Genomic DNA, 20,759 nt, shown 5'->3' on the forward strand with positions numbered 1-20,759 from the left:
TGGTCCAGTTGAAAGTGCAGGTGGATAGAGAGAGGTGAGTAGCTTGAATAAAGTGTTATTGATTCATTAATTCCTGAATTGACTTTTAAATATAAATGTATTTTGCCAGAAACACCAGAATCTCAGGTTTAAGCTCACAAAACTATTTCAACAACCAGCAAACAGTAAATGAGAGCAGGTAAATGGATTCCATACAAGACGTAAACACAGAGCGGACTCCATGTATCAGAATTTGCTTTGTCTTCCTTGGCTTTCTCACCCGATGGCCCATACAAGGACACGCCATCGGGGCTGAAAGCCGACAGCTCACTGATTCTGATGCGTCGGGTCTGAGCTGTCTTTATGTCTTTTTTGCACTAGATTTTGAGCTGCGGGTTTTCTCCAACCTCCAACCTAAAATTATGCAAAATTGCAGAATATTTTTAAGATTATCTGCTATAAAAAGCCAGACCAGGAAAATCTCCTTCATGTTTTTTCTGTCCTTTGTTCTCAGTTACTTTGACACAAAGGCATCTGCTGTGATGTTCACATATCTGATAAAGTCTAGTGTGCGTACTGATAAATAATCAGAATTATAATATTTATGACTGTCTGAAGCAAAATTGAACCCAATCGAAACAGGACTTTGAGAACCTGAATGGAATGGATTGTGGAAATCAGTGATGATACCCAGACCTAGTGAGCAGCCTAGGCCCAACAGAAGTGGATGTAGCTGTGGGTAATAAGAAAAGATGAAAAGAACGATTGATAACTTTTTTGTTAAGTTAAGGCCTGATCCGTCTGAAATTCATAGCCAGCTCTGACACGGTGCCATCAATCTTTGAACGCTGAAAAAGCAGCAGTGTATCCAGGAAACACATTATATGCTGCAATAAATGCACTGCCCAAGTGTCCCCTCTGCCCACTGCCTTTCAGCAACAGGCAGCAGCAAACATGTCATTTGTTTAATATTGTCTACAATATTGGCAAAGAGTGCCAAAGCACTTTTAGCACAAGATTGTTAGTTAATCATTTACAAATGAATATTGTCTGTATGGACAGCAATCCCCCCACCCCCCCCCAATACTGCTGTCCCCCCAGTGTTAAGCGATGTGATTGAAAAATTTGGGTGCGCCTAACTATTGTGCTGGTGCGCACCAATGCAACCATGGCAAAAAGTTAGTCTAGAGCTCTGATCTAATGCTACTTTTGAAAGAGAATCTCATGTTGTTTTGGTCACTGAATACATCCCAATGAATTACTTATGGGAAATTAAATCACATAACGAAGACATACAGATTCTTGTTCTTGTTCTGATATGTCTGGTATCCCATCAAAAATTAAGGCAAACTGGGAGGCATCGAATACTGTTAGCTATTCCTATTAGAATGTTATTGCTCATTATGCCTAATATTTCATTCGGAATGAGTGAGCTAGTGTAATCCTGCTTGTGTGTCTCTAACCACTTTTGAAAAACAATGTTAACTTCTGCCTTTTCTTTAAGATATTGGGATAGATACCCCTTCCTTTCCACATGACCTCGTAAAGCTAAACCTTGCCAAGCTAAGAATTTGATGGAGCCTACAATCTTCAATAATTCATGCCTTGCTTCCTCCTCTTGTCTGGCAACAGCTGAAGAAAGCTGTGAAGCTACAGTGTTCCCTTTTTGAGCATAAATGTTCATGGCATGGATATGTAGCTGAATTTTCTCAAACTTTGACAGATGTGAATAAACTTTGGCACAGTGAACACAGAGCACCACTTGTAAAATGGCATTGTAATGCAACCAGGGAAAAGTTGTGGAACATTTTTGTTGAAAAAGTAGCACACATTTAGCTCACTTCTGCACTACAATAAACTTAGGATCAGGTTGTGCAGGCTTTGTGCAGGTGATGATGTCTGAAACATCTAATTCTTCTCTTTCACTGTCATTTGTGTTTGACTGGTTCCTGACATGGGGCTCAAGTTGCTGTGGTAACCATGACAAGAATACTTGTCACTCTCTGAAATAACAATATATAAATGACTGTATTGCACATAATAACAACATTATTGACACTTGTAAATTAAAAAAAAAAATCTATTGCTATACTGTATATTCTTGCACTTGCTCATTTGCCTTACTGTTGCCCTCACCATATCACCCTTTGTGAGGAAACCACATGAACCAAATACAGATCAGTTCAGTGTTATGACAGTGTGTGCTTGCATGCACAATTATTTTGGTTGGTTTTTTTATGTCTGTTACCTGGTCATCTGTGCCTCCTTTTAATTTTTTTTTAATTTTTTTTAATTTAATATTTTGTTGTTTCAGCAACATTTAATTTAAAAACTGTACTTTTGAGTTAAAAAAATATTTATAGTTTTAATAAATTACAAATTAAAAAAAAGGCATTTTTTGTATTGAAAACATATTGGACTGTGACAAAAAAGTATCGAACCGAACCGTGAATTTTGTGTGTCGTTGCACTAGTATTTACCTCCTTCTGGTCATGACTTTTTTTCTTTTTGCAAGTAGGTGGTCTCGACCAACAATTAAAAAGTGTTGTCTATGCACCTCTTTTCATGATTGATGTCTCAACAATTCAATTAGACAACATTTAGTTAGCATGAGCAACTGTGCAAACAAACATACAGCAAGTAGTGAAGGTTTTGTAGAGAAAGCAGGTTGGGTAATACCAAGTATTTAGTGAAGGGGGGGGGGGGGGGGGCACATGATTAAACATGCAACTACTTTGCTGGCAATACTTGAATTGATTAAAGAAAATCAACAAGTTCTTTATGGGATTACGTGTATGGTTGTTTGGATTATTTAATTCTGCTTATTTGGAAAATGAAAATGTGTTTTTACTTGATTGCAGTCATCAGTCATATGTAACTATAATTTCGCATCTCAGTAAAGTTTCTCTGTCATTGCTTTTTAAAGAAGATGTGGCAGTGATGCTCATGTTCTTATTTTTACCGGTGGTTTTAAATAAGTTTCAGACAGAAGTTTTTTTTTAACGTGCATAACAGTGAACAGTGCAAACTTCATTGCACTGAGCAGCATGCAATGAAGACATGAAGAGTGTATCTTGTATAAGAGACTCTGACAGCTGCTGGAAAAAGAAAATCAAATGTGAGAATCTAAGAAGATCAAAATGATGTTAGAAGAGAATAAAAAGCATCATAACTGTGTTGTAACATGAACTTTAAGAAGTATACTTCTTATTTGTGTGAATGTCATTTAGGTTAAAGACACAGTTCATCTTCCGCTGGCCTGTGGTGCTGTTTCTACATCTATAGATTATTTTAGTTTCATGTGTCCACTTTTAGAAATGTAGAAGTGTCTGACTTCTGTTCAGTGTGATGGATCTATATTAAAAATAATATTTTTGATTGTTTTAAAGACAAAAAATGAGTTTTACACATATGGTGATAACAGTTAAAACAGATCAAGTTGAAGAAGTTAAAGAACCAGACAGGTGCTGTGATGTAACTCAGTTTAACTAGTTCAGCTGGTCCACTACAACAGGCTAGTTCACTCATGGCTGCTTGTGCACCTAAACATGATTTGCTGTTAAATTCATGTTCATTTCACTTAATGAGGGGGAAATAAACCTGAACTTCCCTGCTTCTTCTCTTGTGTGCACAGCTGAGGCTCCTCTCTCCTGATTCACAGGTAAAAATCAGCACCATAGCAGAGGGGTGGTGCTGCATCAATCAACATGTAATATCTTTGACTGTGAAATGCAGACGTGTCTGCCTACCTCGTGAGTTTACCATCGTCATTGTAGCGGCTTAGTACTTACCGCCCTATGTTAATGCTAAGTTGGCCATGGATGAGCTGTGCAAGGCAATAAGCAGTCTGCAGAACTCCCATCCTGACACAATGCACTTCATCACTGGTGACTTCAAACATGCTGAATAAAATCTGGGGATTAGTATTCCCCAAATTTGAACAGCATATGAAATGTGCAACAATGGGGAAAACACACTGGACTGCATTTCGTTGCCCTGTACCTGTGCATGTGCAATGACAATAAAGTTGAATTCTAATTCTATCCTATAGCAACATCCAAAAAGGTTACAGAGCAACCACACCTTGGTTTGTCAGACCACATATCCATGCTGCTGATCCCTGCATACAGATCCCCCCTCCCCCAGCCACAAAGACTGTGAAAACCCGGGCAGAAGGTAAATCACATTAGCTGCAGGACTGTTTTGAAAACACGGACAGTAGCACAGCTGGACTGGCCGCCCAGTGGGTCGATGGTGATTTTTTGTTTTTATGGGCCGATGTTTTTTGTTGTTGTTGTTTTTGCCAGTTAGTCATGAGTGACTTTGACGTGGGCCAATTACAGCCGAAGAGGTCGAACTTTAAAGTTCTGTAAGTGAAAAGGAACGTGATTTGTCCCGTACTTCATCTAGAATGAAAAAAAGACACAAAGCTGGAGTTATTCTGTGTCTTTACACTGTCAGCTGCTCTTCTTCTCTCATCCTCTCCTTTGCTACTTCAATCATGAAACTGATCAATGATCAGGTGATTGGCTTTACTGTCACAAGTCTGCCTCTGTTTGTTTATCACCCACTCTGCGCCAGAAAGAAGAAACCAGCGGATAAACAGCAGCAGCACATTTAAGCTTGATAAGCTGTTGTTAGAATTTATTTAATATTACTTTCTAGTATAAGCTGATGTTTGTTGGAGCCACAGCTGTAAAGCTGCTGGTAATGATATTGGTTTGAATATGTGGTGAGAGGGAAACATGAGAGATGATGAGATGAGATAGCCTTTATTTGTCAGTTGCAGGCCTTTTCCCCATAACCGAGATGACAGACCTTGCCGACCGTACATACAATACACAAACATCACATTGGGGAGACAGGTCAGGCCAGGTAGCGAGGAAAAAAAATGTCGAAATGTGTAACACAGAAGGATAATACAGGAATGCAAAGGTATCAACACACCATAGCACAATAAACACAGACAGGCAACATGGGAAAGAGTTCCAGTGTGTACATCTGATCTGGGACCGCTGCAATCTTTCGACTGCGCCTCCAACTGACCCAATGTCCACATCATGGGGGAGGTAAGCGTTGGAGGTGGCGTTGGATCCGGGGTAGAGAGGGTGATGCATCAGTGAGTGCTTATCAGTATCAGTATATGTATGTGTTTGTGTGTCCAGAGTTCAGCTGAGACAGTGTCCTTCGCCCTGCCAGGCTAAGTAAACAGTCTTCCAGCCAACCCAGGTGGCCTTGCAAGGAATGGGAAGGAACAGACTCAACACAGTCGTTATCAGGGAGTTGTTGTTTTGCTCCGGCCTTACAGCTGGCGCCAAAGGGGTCTCCGCATGAAGTGATGGTGCTTTTTACTTTAGTGTGAACAGCTCATATGAATTTCAAAGCAGTTCTACAGTCCAACACTGGTCTCTCAATCTCCCGTTGGAGAGCCACGAGCTTCACCATACTTGCGTTCTGTGATGTTGTCATTTCTTGTGCTCAAGGAGCCAATTTCTGATTTTTCCTCCCCGAGATGTCATCCTATTTTGCGCCCAGAGATGTTATTCCGAGCTAGCCCTTCCGAGATGTATCCCGTCTGCAGTCAGAGATCTTATTCTGAGTATTCACAGCAGCCGTAGCCTCTCCAAGATCTTATCCGTGCTGACTCAATGAGCCCATTTTGAGAAACTCACGCCTCTCCCATCGTTCCAATCCCAGCGGGCAGCCTTGTGGGGGTTTGAACAGCCGGTTCCGCTTTCTTAATTCTTCGATAAGTCAGGGCCAAGCCAGCTCCGATAAGCCAGAACCCTGTTACCATGGTTCCGAATAGGTAGATATCTTCAGCACTCAGGCTCACCCGAGCCCAAACTTCTCATTGAGAAAGGGGTGTCAATTGCATTTAGGGACCAGTTGATCCAATCCATAATTCCTCTTTTAGGTTTTAGAGAACAGACTGTGAGAGAGTGTTCCAGGGAAAATACAAAAAAAACCCCACGAGACTAGACAAGGACATAAGCAGGGATGATAAGGGAGAGGAGAAAAAGTGTGTCCACCTACTCCGAGAGCCAAAGAAAGAAAGAAAGAAAGAAAGAAAGAAATGAAGATGAAACCAAGAGATGTCCTTACTGAATTGTCAGAGCTGAACAGGTGATGGAGAAACAGGTTTACCTTTTAGGTGACATGAATGAGTTGAAGGGAAGTGATGAACTGGTTCTGAGAGACAAATAACACCAGGATCCTTTTCTAAGTAGCTGACAGCTGGTAACTGTGCAGGGGCGGGTCTAGCAAAATTTTTCCAGGAGGCCAGGTAGGGCATTAACAGGGAGAGGGGGGCTCAAGGAAATACTTAAAATGGTAAATGGTAAATGGCCTGTATTTATATAGCGCTTTACTAGTCCCTAACGACCCCAAAGCGCTTTACATATCCAGTCATCCACCCATTCACACACTGGTGATGGCAGCTACATTGTAGCCACAGCCACCCTGACAGAGGCGAGGCTGCCGGACACTGGCACCACCGGGCCCTCTGACCACCACCAAAATTTTTACCTTTGATGAATATTTATCTGAATCTTACAATCCATGTTGTCATCTGATGTTAACTGTATAGTAGTACATATTAAGTCTAATATATACCCTAGTAATAGTAGTATCTACAGTACTTTTTCTTTTGGGAAGGTATCACCTTTTCAGTCTGCAATTCTGTTAAAGAAAGATGTTGGATCTATCTAATTACATACATAAATTACTTTACATAATTAGGCAGATTCCTAATACTGAGGAATTTCTCTGATTTAAGCTGAACCTGATTTACCATCACAAATAACACATGAACTAAAGCCTCCTCAGGCTGACTGTGTTGAAAAAACAAAAATGTGGAAAAAAAGGCCTGAAAACAACACATTTTCAATCGAATCAAAAGAAAGGAAGTGAACGAGGGGAAAATAGAAAAAAATTTCCTTTCTGAGAAATGAGAAGCTGAAGCTTCTGGTGTGATGCTCTCTCTCTCTCTCTCTCTGCTTGCTTTTGATAAAGTTTCAAGAAAAGTGACGTGTTTCAGGTCACTTTGCTTCAGATGAGAAGTCATGCTCAGTGGTGATATCAACGGCAATATCCTCATTCTGTCCAACCTGGTGAGTCATCTCCATGGAAACAACAAGTCTATTTCCTGTGAACAGAGTGAAGACATCAGTGCCCTGTACTATGAAACACGTCCAACATACCCAGTTACCTGGGTTCACTTACACAACAATAGTAATTAGCACTCACATAAAGATGGTTATTAATTTAGCTGGTTGTCAATCAGGTATGAGTGTGAGGAAAGTGTGGGGAAGTTTAACTTCCTTTGTCTCATTACACCTGACTGTCTTGTTGTTTCACGACAAGATAATCAGCGGGCCCAGATGCAGACATACAAACTAAAACACAGCCTTTTGATCCCATAGTTCATAAAAAACTAACAAAATCCAAAACAGAAGCAAGACAGAAAAATGATGAATAAACAGGAGAGTATCTAAACAGACACTCAAACAGAAGACAACTGAAGACTGGTGCTACACATACACACAGACAAAATGAAAACTAATCAGGGAAACACCTGGAAAACAAGAACAGCTGAAACTAGGCAGGGACACTGAGACAAGCAGTGTTTTCAAGTTACTTGAAAAATGTAACAGGATTACTGTAACCCGTTACTGCCCATCGCTAGAGATAAGGCAAGCAAAAGTAAATCAAGGACAGAAAAGACAAATAAAAAACAACCACAAAAGTACAGTGGCATAGAGACACCAAACACAAAGACAAATGCAAATATTCAAAAAGATGCAAGACAATAAGAGGATAAAAGTAAAAGCTGAAATACAAGAAACTAAAACTGAACTGCAACTCGATAGTTTTACCTTCAAAAGGTTCAAAATGTAAGAAACATAAAAACAAAACTGAGAAAAAAAAACAGAAAAACCAGGAAATATCTACTATTATAACTATAATAATAATTATAATAATGTAAACTTGAAACACCATGAACACAGGTATCTAAAGCCAAGAAAGCAAAACTAAGTACAATGAAACATATCACCTAACTCAGGATGGCAGCAGTGCTGCACCTGTGTGCAGGTATCTACCTGAGCGTGTGGTGTAGATCTGATCCAAGCAGATGGACAGCAGCAGACCCGTCATGATGAAGTATGGACAGAAGACCAGCAGGTGGAAAAGAAGTCTGAACACAGACAGAGAGGAAGGAGGAGGTTGAGGAGGAGGAGGAGGAGGGGGTGAGGAAGAGCTGGTTGGATGAGAAAAAGAGGGAAGGGAGGAGTTGGAGGGCATGGTTATAAGATGGGGAGAAGCCACAGCAGATCTGACAGCAGTTGTAGGAGGATCTGTAGGAAGAGCGATTTCAGTTTATTAAATCAGTATGTCACTCTGAAGGGTTAATCTGAGTAAATTGACTTGGTCCAAACTTGGCACTGCACCCTCAGAAACGCTGCTCGTATTTTGAAACCGATGGTTGTGAAATGGTAAATGGCCTGTATTTGTATAGCGCTTTTACTAGTGAAAACCTCCGAGGACCTGGCATCACATTTTGGGTTGTCTAGACCGCAATACAAAATTTTGCTCTACAAGGGCCTGATACACTTTTCTCAGAAACTACACGAGGTAAAAAGATAATTCTATGGTTTTTAAATTCATCAGGTAACAATCAGCCCAAATAGCAAAGAGAAATAAAAATGCATACCATGAAAGAGTTCGGATCTGAGGAGGTTATATACGATTACAGGAAATTGTCCTAAATATGATTCAACTGTTCCTCAGTTTTTCATGATAACACCTTTCCTCCACCTCATGATGCTTTCCATCAAGTGAAAATGTTTAGGAAAATGTAAAACAGGTAACTTTTTTACTATATAACCACAATGATAGGAAATGATGTCAGTGTACCAACCTCTGATCTTTAGGAAGCTTTGAGGAGATGGTCCAGCTAGATCAGTAGCACACCAGTATACCCCCTTATTAGACTGCTGCACGTTGGAGATGGTGTGCTCTTTATAACCAGATCCAAGAAGACGTCCACTGAAGAAGAAGTAAGCTGCCACCATGTCACCATTGATCTGTCTGCAACGCAGAGTAACATCACTTCCTCTTGTCACAGGAAGTGCAGGGATCTCCAGGATCACTCCTTTTTCTGCATAAGAGACAAAAAGATTCATAAATAGAGACAGAGTTTCACCAACAGAGCAGTCAGAAGCTAAAGCTTCAGCAGGGGTCATCGGTCTCTTGTGACTTCAGGGTCAATCAGACAGTACAGTGAATTTGGAGCTGTGTTCCAGGAACATCCAAACAGTTGAGAGAGTGAGACTGAGGAAAAACTGGTTTTTGCCTTTCCTGTCTAGCACTGTAGCAACTTTGAATTATTGTCTGAAGGCCAAACAAATCCCCAACAGGTTTACTTTCCCAAGTGGACTTTTTCCTGGTCCACTTGTATCCCATAGTTTATTTGATTTTTATTAGCATTTATTAATTATTATTATTATTATTATTATTATTATTATTATTTAGGAGAAGAGGGATAGGGATCCTCTTTGGGATCTCGTGCCAGCCTAGACCCCGACCAAATGGCCGGGTCTTCTGGGGCCCCCTGCCCCAGTTGGTGAACAGAGAAAATGGGTTGTGTGATGACCAGTGTTGGGGAGTAACGGAATACATGTACCGCCGTTACGTATTTAGAATACAAAATATGAGTAACTGTATTCCGTTACAGTTACCGTTTAAAAAGGTGGTATTTAGAATACAGTTACTTTGTTGAAATAAATGGATTACACTGCGGTACTTTCCTGTTTCATTTTGTCGCGGGTCAGGACTGTTTGGGTTTTGTTTGACAGCTACGTTCTGTTGTTCCAGGTGGCAGCGTTACGGTTGCCATGGTTACAGGGTGACGCGCGCTCTCTCTGCGACTGTGTTTCCTGGGTGAAAGAGCGCCTTTTTGTTGTTGTTGTTGTGCTAAGCTAACAGGCAGAATGCTACAGGTATAGCTCTAAAGAATGTAGCATCATGGGCAGTGTAGTCCGTGTTGCAGGGAGACTGGACTGCCATACACGTTATGGGTCTGTGAGCACGAGGAGGGAGAAAAAGGAGAGTGGAAAGGTACGAGTTGTCATCGAGCAGAAACGGGAGCTGGAAGCATGTAAATATAATAATAACCACTGCAGCCAAGAAGAGTGCCTGACGAGCCCAGTTGTAAGTAAGCTATTAAGACTCGACTGTACGCTGTGTTCGTGTTTTCCTCCAAAACAATAAGCTCTGTTGGAGCAGCCTTTCAACGCCTCTCTCTAACGATGGTGGTCGAAACAGGAGAGGAAAACACTTTCAAATGTAAGTATATGAAAATCTGGTTGTACAAAAGTTAAATTGTTATAGAGGTGGTGTTGTTAAGCTTTGGGCATCTGCATAGACATTTTTTTATTTTATTTAAAATAACCGTAAACCAGCTTGTATCGCGGGTCCCGCGGTTTTTCATGTATGGCCGCTTACATACAGCTAATTTAGATTTTTTGAATTGGTGATATGTTGTGGGAAACAAAGACCAAACGGCTTAATTTATTAAAACGAGGAGAAAACGATCACCTCTTCACTGGGGTGAAGAATTGGGCCGCTATTGCGTGGAGGTACAAGAATAAATCAATTTACACATCATAGTCATATGTGTACGGTTCTATTAACCCCCATGCTGTACAGCAGCGGTCCCAACCTTTTTTGCGCCACAGACCGGTTCATGTCAGACACGGAGCGGCCTTTAAGGAATCGCGGATAAAAACAACCACATAAAATGATCTGACCAAGACAAAAACTGTGGTATTTTGTAAATATAATAATAAACGTGAATGTACTGTGTAACTGTGTAACTTTATTAGCAGCATCCTCCTGAAAATGCGCCGACAACATTGAGAGTAACATCCTCCTCTCTGCCGCTTAATGCTCTCTGGTCACTATGGTAACGTGTAAATATTTCTTTCAAAATAAGACACACGACTACAACAAGGGAAAAGGCCCAGGGAAACTGAGTTAATGAGAAAAACACTAAAACCATAAATTTCACACCGGAGCCTCAACTCTCGTAGCCCGGTATCAAACGACTCATGGACCGCTGCTGTACAGAACCTGTTATGTCCAGACGGTATTCCTCTGGTGTTTTGCTGGGAAAACTTTTGGGTTTAGGGATTAACATAGTTGCCATGGTTTCCTTTCTTCTCTTATTTGTTGTGTGTGATCAGGACAATTCTGGAGAAGATGGGCCTGCAGGGGAAAGTCACCCCCTTGCAAGCCATAAGACATGGGATAACTTTAAAAAAATACAAAGTAGGTATGTGTGTTATCAAGAAGATAATTCTCAAGAACACAAGTTAATAAATGTGCAATTACTAAGAGTTGTTGTGGTGTTTGTATTTGCCTGCTGCCATTTTTGATTTGCTCTGCCTTTAGGATTGCAAGTATCCAGGCTCAGGAGAGGGGTCAGTGGAAAGCCCACTGCTGCTACTTGGCCCTGGTTTGCCCTCATGGATGAGGGAGAAAGAGGAAAAGAGACAGGGATGATGAGCTGGCAGACCTCATCAGAGAGGACATGAGGCAGCAAAGAGAGGCTGAGGAGAGGAGAGCAGGTAGAGGATGGAAAGACTGTTTTCACTTCTAGAAAGATTAGTTCCAAAATGAGTTATGTATTGAGAAATGTAATTATTTGAATATATTTGTTACATTGTTATATGTGTTGCATTAGTTTAAAGGTTTTATTTTATTAATAAATTCATTAAAACAAACAGTAATTGTCACTGAACTCAATTTAATTTACAGGTATTTGTAACATGTATGAACATAACGCTAACTTTGAACAATATTACATGGATATTTATTTGATAGCAATAAAGTAAATAACAATAACAATTAAACAAGAATATTTCAAATACACAGTATGTAAAGATGGAAAAACAATATTTTCAGTTGTTCACACAGGATTAACCTGAGTGAGCTGTTCCTGGACCGTCTCTTTAACAACTGTAATAGATTACAGGAAGTCTCTGGCAGTGTTGCTGAATCTGCACGAGCAAGATCAGACATGGATGGGGTGCTGCAACTGAGACCTGCGGTTTGTCTTTTCTGGTGGGCGAGTGGAGAACCACACAGGGTGGTCTGCAAAGAGAGCTTTAGGATGCTTCCTCCCACTGTCCACTGCATCGTCCATCCACAGGGTTTGCAGGGCTGGCTCAATCGATGGGTGCCACACCACTAAAATGTTTTCAGAAATATGCAAGCAGGAGATGGTGGATGCTATATTACTACTAGTATAATAGTTGTAGCAGACAACAGTTTGATAAAGTGCTATGTAAAAAAACAAACAAACAAAAGATTAGATTCTATTTGTTTCAAAGATATTTAGTTTATATATTTTATATGATAAAGTACATGTGTAAGAATGACCAGTGTTGTGCCAAAAAACGATTGTCTGCCAAAAACTGATTTCCGGTTTTTGCCCTAAACTGATTGCTCATATTTAACCTGCTATGAATAACTTGTTGGTCTATAATATGTGGAATGTCAAATGTATCCCTCATTAATGATATCAAGTCACCTTGAGCCACAAACAACATTCCTGTAACAAGGTAGAAGCTGCAATCAGTTCTTGGCACTGACATGTATATATCCTTTATTTATCCAGTTCAAAAACAATCTTGTTGACATTAGAAATTTATTTTTTAAGAGTAATCTGGCCAAGAGGACAGCAGAGAGCGCAACAAATATATCAATTGTACCTACATTATAACCAGAGTTATAAAGACACTTGAACAACAGGTATTTATTGTATATATAAAACCCCTTTGTAAACCATGTTCACCGAAGTCTGTTTACCAACATACATAAAGATATTACACACGGAAACATTGGTAATCAGTTTTGGCAGGTGAACACTTTTTTGGCACATTAAATTAGCTAAGTAATTCCTAAAGATTGTAGAGATGTAGATTAAAGGAAATTATTTTACCTGGATATGATTGTCTCTGATGAGCCTCAGGTACAAAACGTGCGGGCGACAACAATAAGGTTGTCCTAGCTCCTCGAGAATTAAAATTGTCCAAACAACGGAGCGACATTTCTGGGTCCATTTTAAAGTTTTCGCGCTGTGGCGCTGGCGACCGGAAAAACACACAAGTAAGGGTGGAGTTGAAGGCTAGGAGGCTGTCCACAGCCCATCTGTTATGTTGGATACTCATTGTTTGTTCAATAAAGTTTCTATGGAGGAAAAAAAGGGGGCTGTCCACAGCCGCTCACTTCCTGATTACCTGTCTGTCTAAGGACACTACCTTGTGACGTAAGTAGGTAGTGTCCTTATGAGCAACGAACTGGCGGGGGAATGAACATCAGCGTGTGGCTTAAATAACTGTTGCCTGATTGCTTGCAATTGGCTCCAGGTGTGCAGAAGCTGGAGGAGGTGGCCCTGCCCAGGGGCGGATCCCAGGTAGGAGCAGGAGCCTCATGGAAATTTCAGCAACCCACTGCGGACCATGACACTTGCTGTGTCCGAATTCGGGGGAAGGTCAGCAACCCATGTTGGTAACCGTCCCTCATGCTTCAAGTTCTCTTGGTGTTTACCTTACTAACAAAACTTTCTTGTGCTACAGTTCCCAGACTCATCTTGGCTCAAACCCTCAGCTCACGCTCTACCTTCGGACTCAGGATACCAAACAATCATTCTGATAATCCCTCTGTGCCTCACCTGCCTGCCCTCCTGCCATCGCACTCTATCTACAGGCCCCGGATCTCAGGTTGCGTCCCCAACTGCAAATAAGACTGATAAACTCAATACTTTCCACTTCAGGGCTACCTCCACTGCCTCCCAAACTCTTCTGTCTTGTCTCTTCAGTGTGACAGGTTCCTGCCCAGCTCCACTCTGCTCCACTCTGCATCTCAGGCCTCATTCCCTCACCTTAGCCACGTTTCCTAGGTCACGCCAAGTCATGCTCCACATTCTATTGCTTTGTTGTTGACACATTTCCAGAGCTTAAGTCAAATAAATATTGTAAAACCACTTTCTGTCTCTGTCTGGGTCCTGTACCTGAGTTCAGTTTGGTACAAACCATTCGATTACGTGACAATACAAACTGGCCAGAAAATTGATTCAGCAGACCCAGTACGTACAGCAGTCTCCAAGCAGGGAGCCATCTTAGGGGCTCATGAGCAAGCTCTGCAGGACCTCGATACCCGGTGTCAAACCATAGGCGAGACTCAGGCTAAGATCTTAGCTGCCCTGCAGGAAATTCAGTTAGCTCTTTCCCCTACACCGAACCCGTCCCCAGCATCCACCGCCCCTGCGGCTGAACCTGTCCAGTCATCCACAGCACAGGCCACACCGTCAAGTTCCATTTTCTGTGACGCTGCATTCCCGGAACTCGAGCCTTATTCCAGGGAGCAGGTTCGCTGTACTGCCTTTGTATTAAAATGTTCCCTTGTGTTCACACATTTACCTCGCTCATTTGCTAGTGACTCAGCTCGGGTAGCATATCTGGTGGCTAAGCTTCAGGGCAAGGCACTGTTATGGTCTGAGGCTTGCCTGTTGGCCCATCCCCTTCCAACCTGCTCATATGATGATTTTCTGGGTGAGTTTAAAAAGACCTTTACTCATCCAATATCGGAGGGCAGTGCTGATGAAAGGTTGCTAGCGTTGCAGCAGGGAAACCGCAGCGTCGCCGAGTGGAAGACACCTTTCAATATGCCCCTAGGGCATTTTGAGTATTTGGTCATGCCTTTTGGGTTAACCAATGCCCCCGCTGTCTTTCAGAACCTGGTCAACGATATGCTCCGTGATTTCCTGAACCGTTTTGTCTTTGTTTATCTTGATGACATACTCATTTTCTGTCCGAGCAGTCCTCCAACGCCTCCTGGAAAACAGACTTTAGTCAAAGCCGAAAATTGGGAGTTTCATGCACAATCTGTCACATTCCTTGGCTATATACTTGCAGGGGGGGCAGGTGAAGACTGATCCAGCCAAGATTCGCACGATTCTGGAGTGGCCCACGCCCACGTCACACAAGCACCTACAGCGTTTCCTTGGCTTCGCCAATTTCTACCGGAGGTTTATTTGCAACTACAGCCAGGTAGCCGCACCTCTCACTGCACTCACATCCACCAAAAGACATTTCATCTGGACACCTTAAGCTGAGGCAGCTTTTAGTAGGCTCAAACAATGGTTTACCTTGGCTCCGGTGTTGTGTCACCCAGACCACTCCAAGCCTGGAGGTGGACGTATCCGACGTTGGCGTCGGGGCTGTCCTCTCAGAGCATTCAGGGCAAGTTATACCCATGTGCCTTTTTTTCATGTCGACTTTCATCAGCTGAGCATAAGTATGATGTAGGAGACAGAAAGTTGCTTGCTATCAAGTTGGCCCTAGAGGAGTGGCGTCACCTACTGGAAGGAGTTGAACACTCATTCACCATCTTCATAGACCATAAAAACCTTACTTATCTAAAAACAGCTAAACATCTTAATGCACGCCAGGCCCATTGGTCTCTGTTCTTTGATCGCTTCAAGTTTGCCATCTCCTTCCGTCCAGGTTCCAAGAACACCAAGACAGACGCTCTGTCTCATCTTTACGATCCAGACATGGAACCCACCGAACCAGATCCTTTGCTTCCTACTTCCTGCCGCGTGGCATCCTTATCCTGGGACATAGAGGAAACCATCCAGCAAGCATTACAGGACGAACCAGACCCTGGCATGGGTCCTTCAGGCCGCTACTTCGTACCCACAGCAGCCTGCTTGGCTGTACTCAAGTGGGCACATATCTCCAGATTTTTCTGCCATCCCGGAATCCGCCGCACCATCTCACTACTACATCGTCACTTCTGGTGGGCAACTTTGGAGCAAGATGTGCAGGAATACGCCTCTGACGTGTGTGCCAGGAGCAAGGCCCGAAGTCAGCGTCCAGCTGGCTTCTACAACATCTGGCTGTCCCTTCTCGCTCTTAGTCCCACATTTCCCTAGACTTTGTCACTGGACTGCCTAGGTCAGCAGGTAAAACAGTAATACTCTCTGTGATCGACTGGTTCTCAAAAGCAGCTCACTTCATTGCCCTGGAAAAAATACCCACTGCCATGGAAACCGCAAGACTCATGATTGACCACGTCTTCCAACTCCACAGAATTCCAGCAGAAGTCACTTCAGACAGGGGACCTCAATTTACGTCCCAGGTTTGGAAATCTTTGTGCTCTGCCCTAGGTGCGCAAGTCAACCTCAGCTCCGGTTACCACCCTCAAACCAATGGACAGACTGAGAGACTAAACCAGGAATTGGAATTGACACTCCCCTGCATGGTTTCTCATAACCTGGCAACCTGGTCAGCACATCTCCCATGGGTAGAGTATGCACATAATTCACATGTTTCTGCATCCACTGGTCTCGCTCCTTTTGAGGTGTCCCTAGGCTATCAGCCTCCCCTATTTCCTGAGAAAGAGGCTGATTTGGCTGTGCCTTCCATCCAGCACCACCTCCGGCCCTGCTGCCGCGTCTGGATTCAGACTCCGGAGGCACTACGGAAAGCTGCTGCCTGTCACTGCCACTATACGGATCGTCTACGATCACCAGGTCCTCAGTACGCTCCAATGCAGAAGGTGTGGCTTTCAGCTAAGGACGTTCCCCTTAAGGTTTCCTCCCGCAAGCTGGCTCCTCATTTTATTGGGCCATATGTCATCCACTCGGTTATCTGGCCCACTGCTGTGAAACTCAAGCTTCCCCAAGTCTCTGGATTCACCCGGTTTTTCACGTTTCCCAGGTCACGCCAAGTCACGCTTCATGTTCTATTGCTTTGTTTTTGACACATTTCCAGAGTCAAATAAATATTGTTAAACCACCTGTTGTCTCTGTCTGGGTCCTGCACCTGAGTTCAGTTTGGTACAACCCACTCGGTCACGTGACAACCTGGTCAGTGCTGTGCAAATGGTGTATTTAGTGAGACACAAATATACAACACTAGAAATACAGAATAAAAGTTTAGTTTTATAGTTTTACCGCTGTTATGTTTGGGGGCAATATAGATTCAAGTTCTTACTGGAAACTCAGATATTCCTACTTCTAACTTCTGCACCATATCTGAAAGCCAAAATCCAGAATTCCAGAGGGTTCGACATGATGCCGGCCCACCCTTTGAAGCAATAGCTTTTCTGGAAAGGCTTTCCACAGGCTTAGAAGTTTTATGGGAAGTTTTGACCATTCTTCCAGGAGCATATTTGTGAGATACTGATGTTGGACTAAAAGGAGTGGCTCACAGTCTTTGTTCTGATTCATCCTAAATTAATCCTAAATTCATCCGGGTTGGGGTCAGGACTTTGTGCAGGCCAGTCAAGTTGTTCCACACCGAACTCAGTTATCCATGTTTTTATGAACCTGCTTTGCGGCCATCTTGGAACATAAAGAGCCTATCACCAAACTGTTCCCACAAAGTTGAAGTATGAAATAGTCCAAAATGTCTTGGTATGCTGAAGCACTAAGAGTCCCTTTCTAAGAACCGAAAACCAAGCCCAATCTTAAAAGTAGAGATAGTGTCTGTCTCCTGAATCCAAACAGGAAACTGCTTACATAGAAGTGGGGGCTTAAAAACTGAAGGCTCTGCCTTCCATTCTACTTTTAAATACTCTAGGAAAAACAAGTAAGCCTGCAGTGTGAGAGTGCTCTAATGGGCTGATAAGGTCATTAAGATAAGATGGGGCCTGATTATTTAAGACCTTGTATGTGAGGAGAAGGATTTTGAATTCAATTCTCGATTTAACAAGAGAAAACACCAGTGTACTCAAACAGCAAGATGAAGTGATATAAGACTACAGTGAGAGCTAACATTCTTAAATGTCTGATCCGACAGATGATTTGTAATTCTTGAAAAGTTATGTACAGCATTATATTTGAGGGGAACTTTACAGAGACCTATGGGAACATTGTCTGTACCTGAACTACTGATGGAGATATTATCGCTCTTCTGTCCAAAACTGGATTCACACCAGTAATCTGCACTTGAAACTTTCATGAAGTCAAGAACACAGGGGGAACCATGAACCTTCCCAAAGCCTGCAGCTGCTCCACAGTCCTCAGTGAGTCCTCCTCTGGTCCTCCTCACTGCCCATCCATCAACTGTCTGTCCATCATCAACACAACTCAGAGACACTGAAGATGATCCACTGAAGAACTGCTGAAGGTTTGGACTGACAGACAGAAAGACTGGAGGACAGACAGACACACAGACAAACAGACAGAGTAAATGTATTTGTGTTCTTGTTGGAGTCTCACTGATTGTTTTACACTTCCATCAACTCACCTGCAGAAACAGTCAGTGCAGACTGCAGCAGTACACACACACCTGCAACAAGTGAAAAACAAAAAAATGAAGTTAAAAGTCTTTAAAGTCTTTCTTACTGTCCTCGGAGAAAAAACATGGTCCTGGGTCAGTTCAAGTAGTGCTTTCGAGTTTGGGACTTAGCCCTCTACTGCATGACTTTTTAATTTTTTGGGAAAAAAAAATATTTCTCCCTATTTTGGGGGAGCTTTAGGGTCCCTAATAATATATCAATCATAAAATTTGACACTCTGCCCCCCCCCAAAACAGATATTAGTTTGTTGCTTCAAGGCAACACTGTGCGACAAGGGTAGTAAAATGCCAAGTTATTCTATAATAAGTTGTATTAGTACAACAAGGATGAACTTGCAAAGAAAAGCGTCTGGACTTCTTTAAGTTACTTGAAGACGTTTCACCTCTCATCCGAGAAGCTTCTTCAGTTCTAAGGTCAAATGGTGGAGAGTCCCAGATGTAAACCTAGTGGGAGTTTCCCCCCACAGAGGGACAAGGTTTATGTCCCTCTGTGGGGGTAAATAGAACATAGCAGTGTTGGATTAAGTGCAGGAAACGCTAGTATAAGGTGTCTATGGAACAAAGCTCCTTCAACATTGACAATGACCAGAGTGGATGACTACAGGCATTTCTCTCAGTCAACTGATTGTGTTTAGGGAAAAAGCAGCTAAATACACTGAGATTGCTCCACATAGTTAGTGAGCCGTGGGTTTTGTCAAACTTGGAGTGAACAAAAGCAGAAAAACAGTAAAAGATTCGGATATTTGAAATTCTGGTTTATTTCATGAATACAATGAAACAGTTTACAGAGCAAAGCACACATGATAAATAGATACACATAACACAGACAGTGAGAAGTAAAAAATCATCGTCTTACCGGATGTTATATTCTGTAAACTTAAAATAAACCCCTGAAATTAGAGTTAGTGTTTTAAGTCTTCTATTAAAAAACACGAGTCAACACTTCTTTCTCCGGTAGCATTACTGAAGTGACACTTTAACGATGCTTAAATTCGCAGTCGTTATGATGATAAAACATGTTCTCTCGTTAGCAGATGTCTGCACTGTCACTTGTCATGAAAATGTCCAGAGTTAGGGTTCAAGCTTACTCTTCAATTACCACTGATCATTATTAGAGCCCGCAAAAGATTTTTCACATTATCCCCATAAACAACATGCTTTTATAGAAATCAATGTTTCACAAAGATTTAGATTCTTGTTTCACAATGTGCATGAACTTAAACTCTTTAGAGTTTCATACTTATAAAGTATAGAAAAGAATACATTTATTCCAATGTATGAAATACACTTCTTGTAAAACAAAAAATAAGTTGATTCGAAATGCATTAAAAAAAAATAGCTCCAGCCATCACCTTTCTCCTGTACACGTACACACACACACACACACACACACACACACACACAAACACACACACACACACACACACACACACACACACACACACACACACACACACACACACACACACACACACACACACGGAGGGAGAGAGAGAGAGAGATCATTAATACAAAAGATTGGATTTGGATTTTCACTCTTTGTTGGAATTAATATGAACAGCCACATAAAATTCATTCCAATTTTTTGCCTTTGCTTCAATGAAGATGTGTCTTTAAATCTACGATATCTTTCCTGTTCAGAAAGTTTGCTGACATAGTAAAGAAGTGGCTAGGGAACTCAGTAATTATGAGTAGCCACAGCTTAGGGACACTTTCTCAAATAAAGAGGATTTCATCATCTGCGGTTGGTGAAATAAGTGCCACATTAAAAACAAATCAGCAGATCCGCAAAGTATGGATACAGACTCTTTTCAACTATAGAGGTCGATGTACGCTTCATGTACTTATCAACATACATTTCAAAGGCTTGCATTAGAGTGCATTGGTGCACACTTGGGCATCTTTTATTTTACATGGTTATACCACTGTGAATTTTGCTATATAAATATACTCAAGAGTCTATCATATGTTTGACATCCAGCAAAAAATTCAAAAAATATATATTTTTAAATCAGCAACTTAGCAAATGAAATGTTTTTTGGACAACAAATGAGGCACGTTTTAAAAACAGTTTGAATTTGACAGACATTTATGAAGCGCTGGCTATAACACACATGCTTACCGTGTGAAAGGACTGCGGATGTCTTGGAGCAGAAAACCGCGTTGTATTGTCACTTTTCTCTTATGCATAAGCAACGCCGGTTGGTCATAAACACGCACACACAAAGCAACGCCAGCCTGTCAGAAACGCTCTGTGTGGGTAGAAAATGGTCTGCACCGGCGCTGGTCCAGACGCGAAATGGCGAGGGTCTCACGCTCTCGGGAACGCTTCATATAGGACCGGGTGCTTCCAAAAACAATATTTGGGGTGCCTATAAGTCTTGGGGGGGGTGATACACCTGCAGG

At 42.0% G+C, this 20,759-nt stretch overlaps 1 protein-coding gene across 1 annotated transcript; it reads right to left on the reverse strand.

Moving 5' to 3' along the window:
- Positions 1-7,019: 7,019 nt before the first annotated feature.
- On the reverse strand, positions 7,020-20,687 carry LOC146672977 (uncharacterized). The gene is made up of 6 exons (XM_085402617.1): positions 20,632-20,687; positions 18,303-18,382; positions 17,936-18,205; positions 8,900-9,139; positions 8,082-8,336; positions 7,020-7,126 (listed from the first exon to the last, which is right to left on the reverse strand). The coding sequence occupies exons 1-6, from the start codon at positions 20,685-20,687 to the stop codon at positions 7,020-7,022; spliced, it is 1,008 nt and encodes a 335-aa protein (XP_085258743.1).
- Positions 20,688-20,759: the final 72 nt, after the last annotated feature.

This window comes from Rhamphochromis longiceps, linkage group LG3 (genome assembly GCF_057381845.1).
Source record: "Rhamphochromis longiceps isolate RC_006_pf linkage group LG3, R_longiceps_female_GT1.1, whole genome shotgun sequence".
Classification (NCBI taxonomy): Eukaryota; Metazoa; Chordata; class Actinopteri; order Cichliformes; family Cichlidae; genus Rhamphochromis; species Rhamphochromis longiceps.

Bases quoted from the DNA above. Each gene is read 5' to 3' on its own strand.
- LOC146672977 (XM_085402617.1), bottom strand. From the start codon at position 20,687: ATGAAGCGTTCCCGAGAGCGTGAGACCCTCGCCATTTCGCGTCTGGAC. The intron at 18,206-18,302 runs GTGAGTTGATGG...TCTGTCCTCCAG, and splicing joins TGCACTGACTGTTTCTGCAG to TCTTTCTGTCTGTCAGTCCA. The intron at 8,337-8,899 runs GTTGGTACACTG...CTCTTCCTACAG, and splicing joins AAGCTTCCTAAAGATCAGAG to ATCCTCCTACAACTGCTGTC.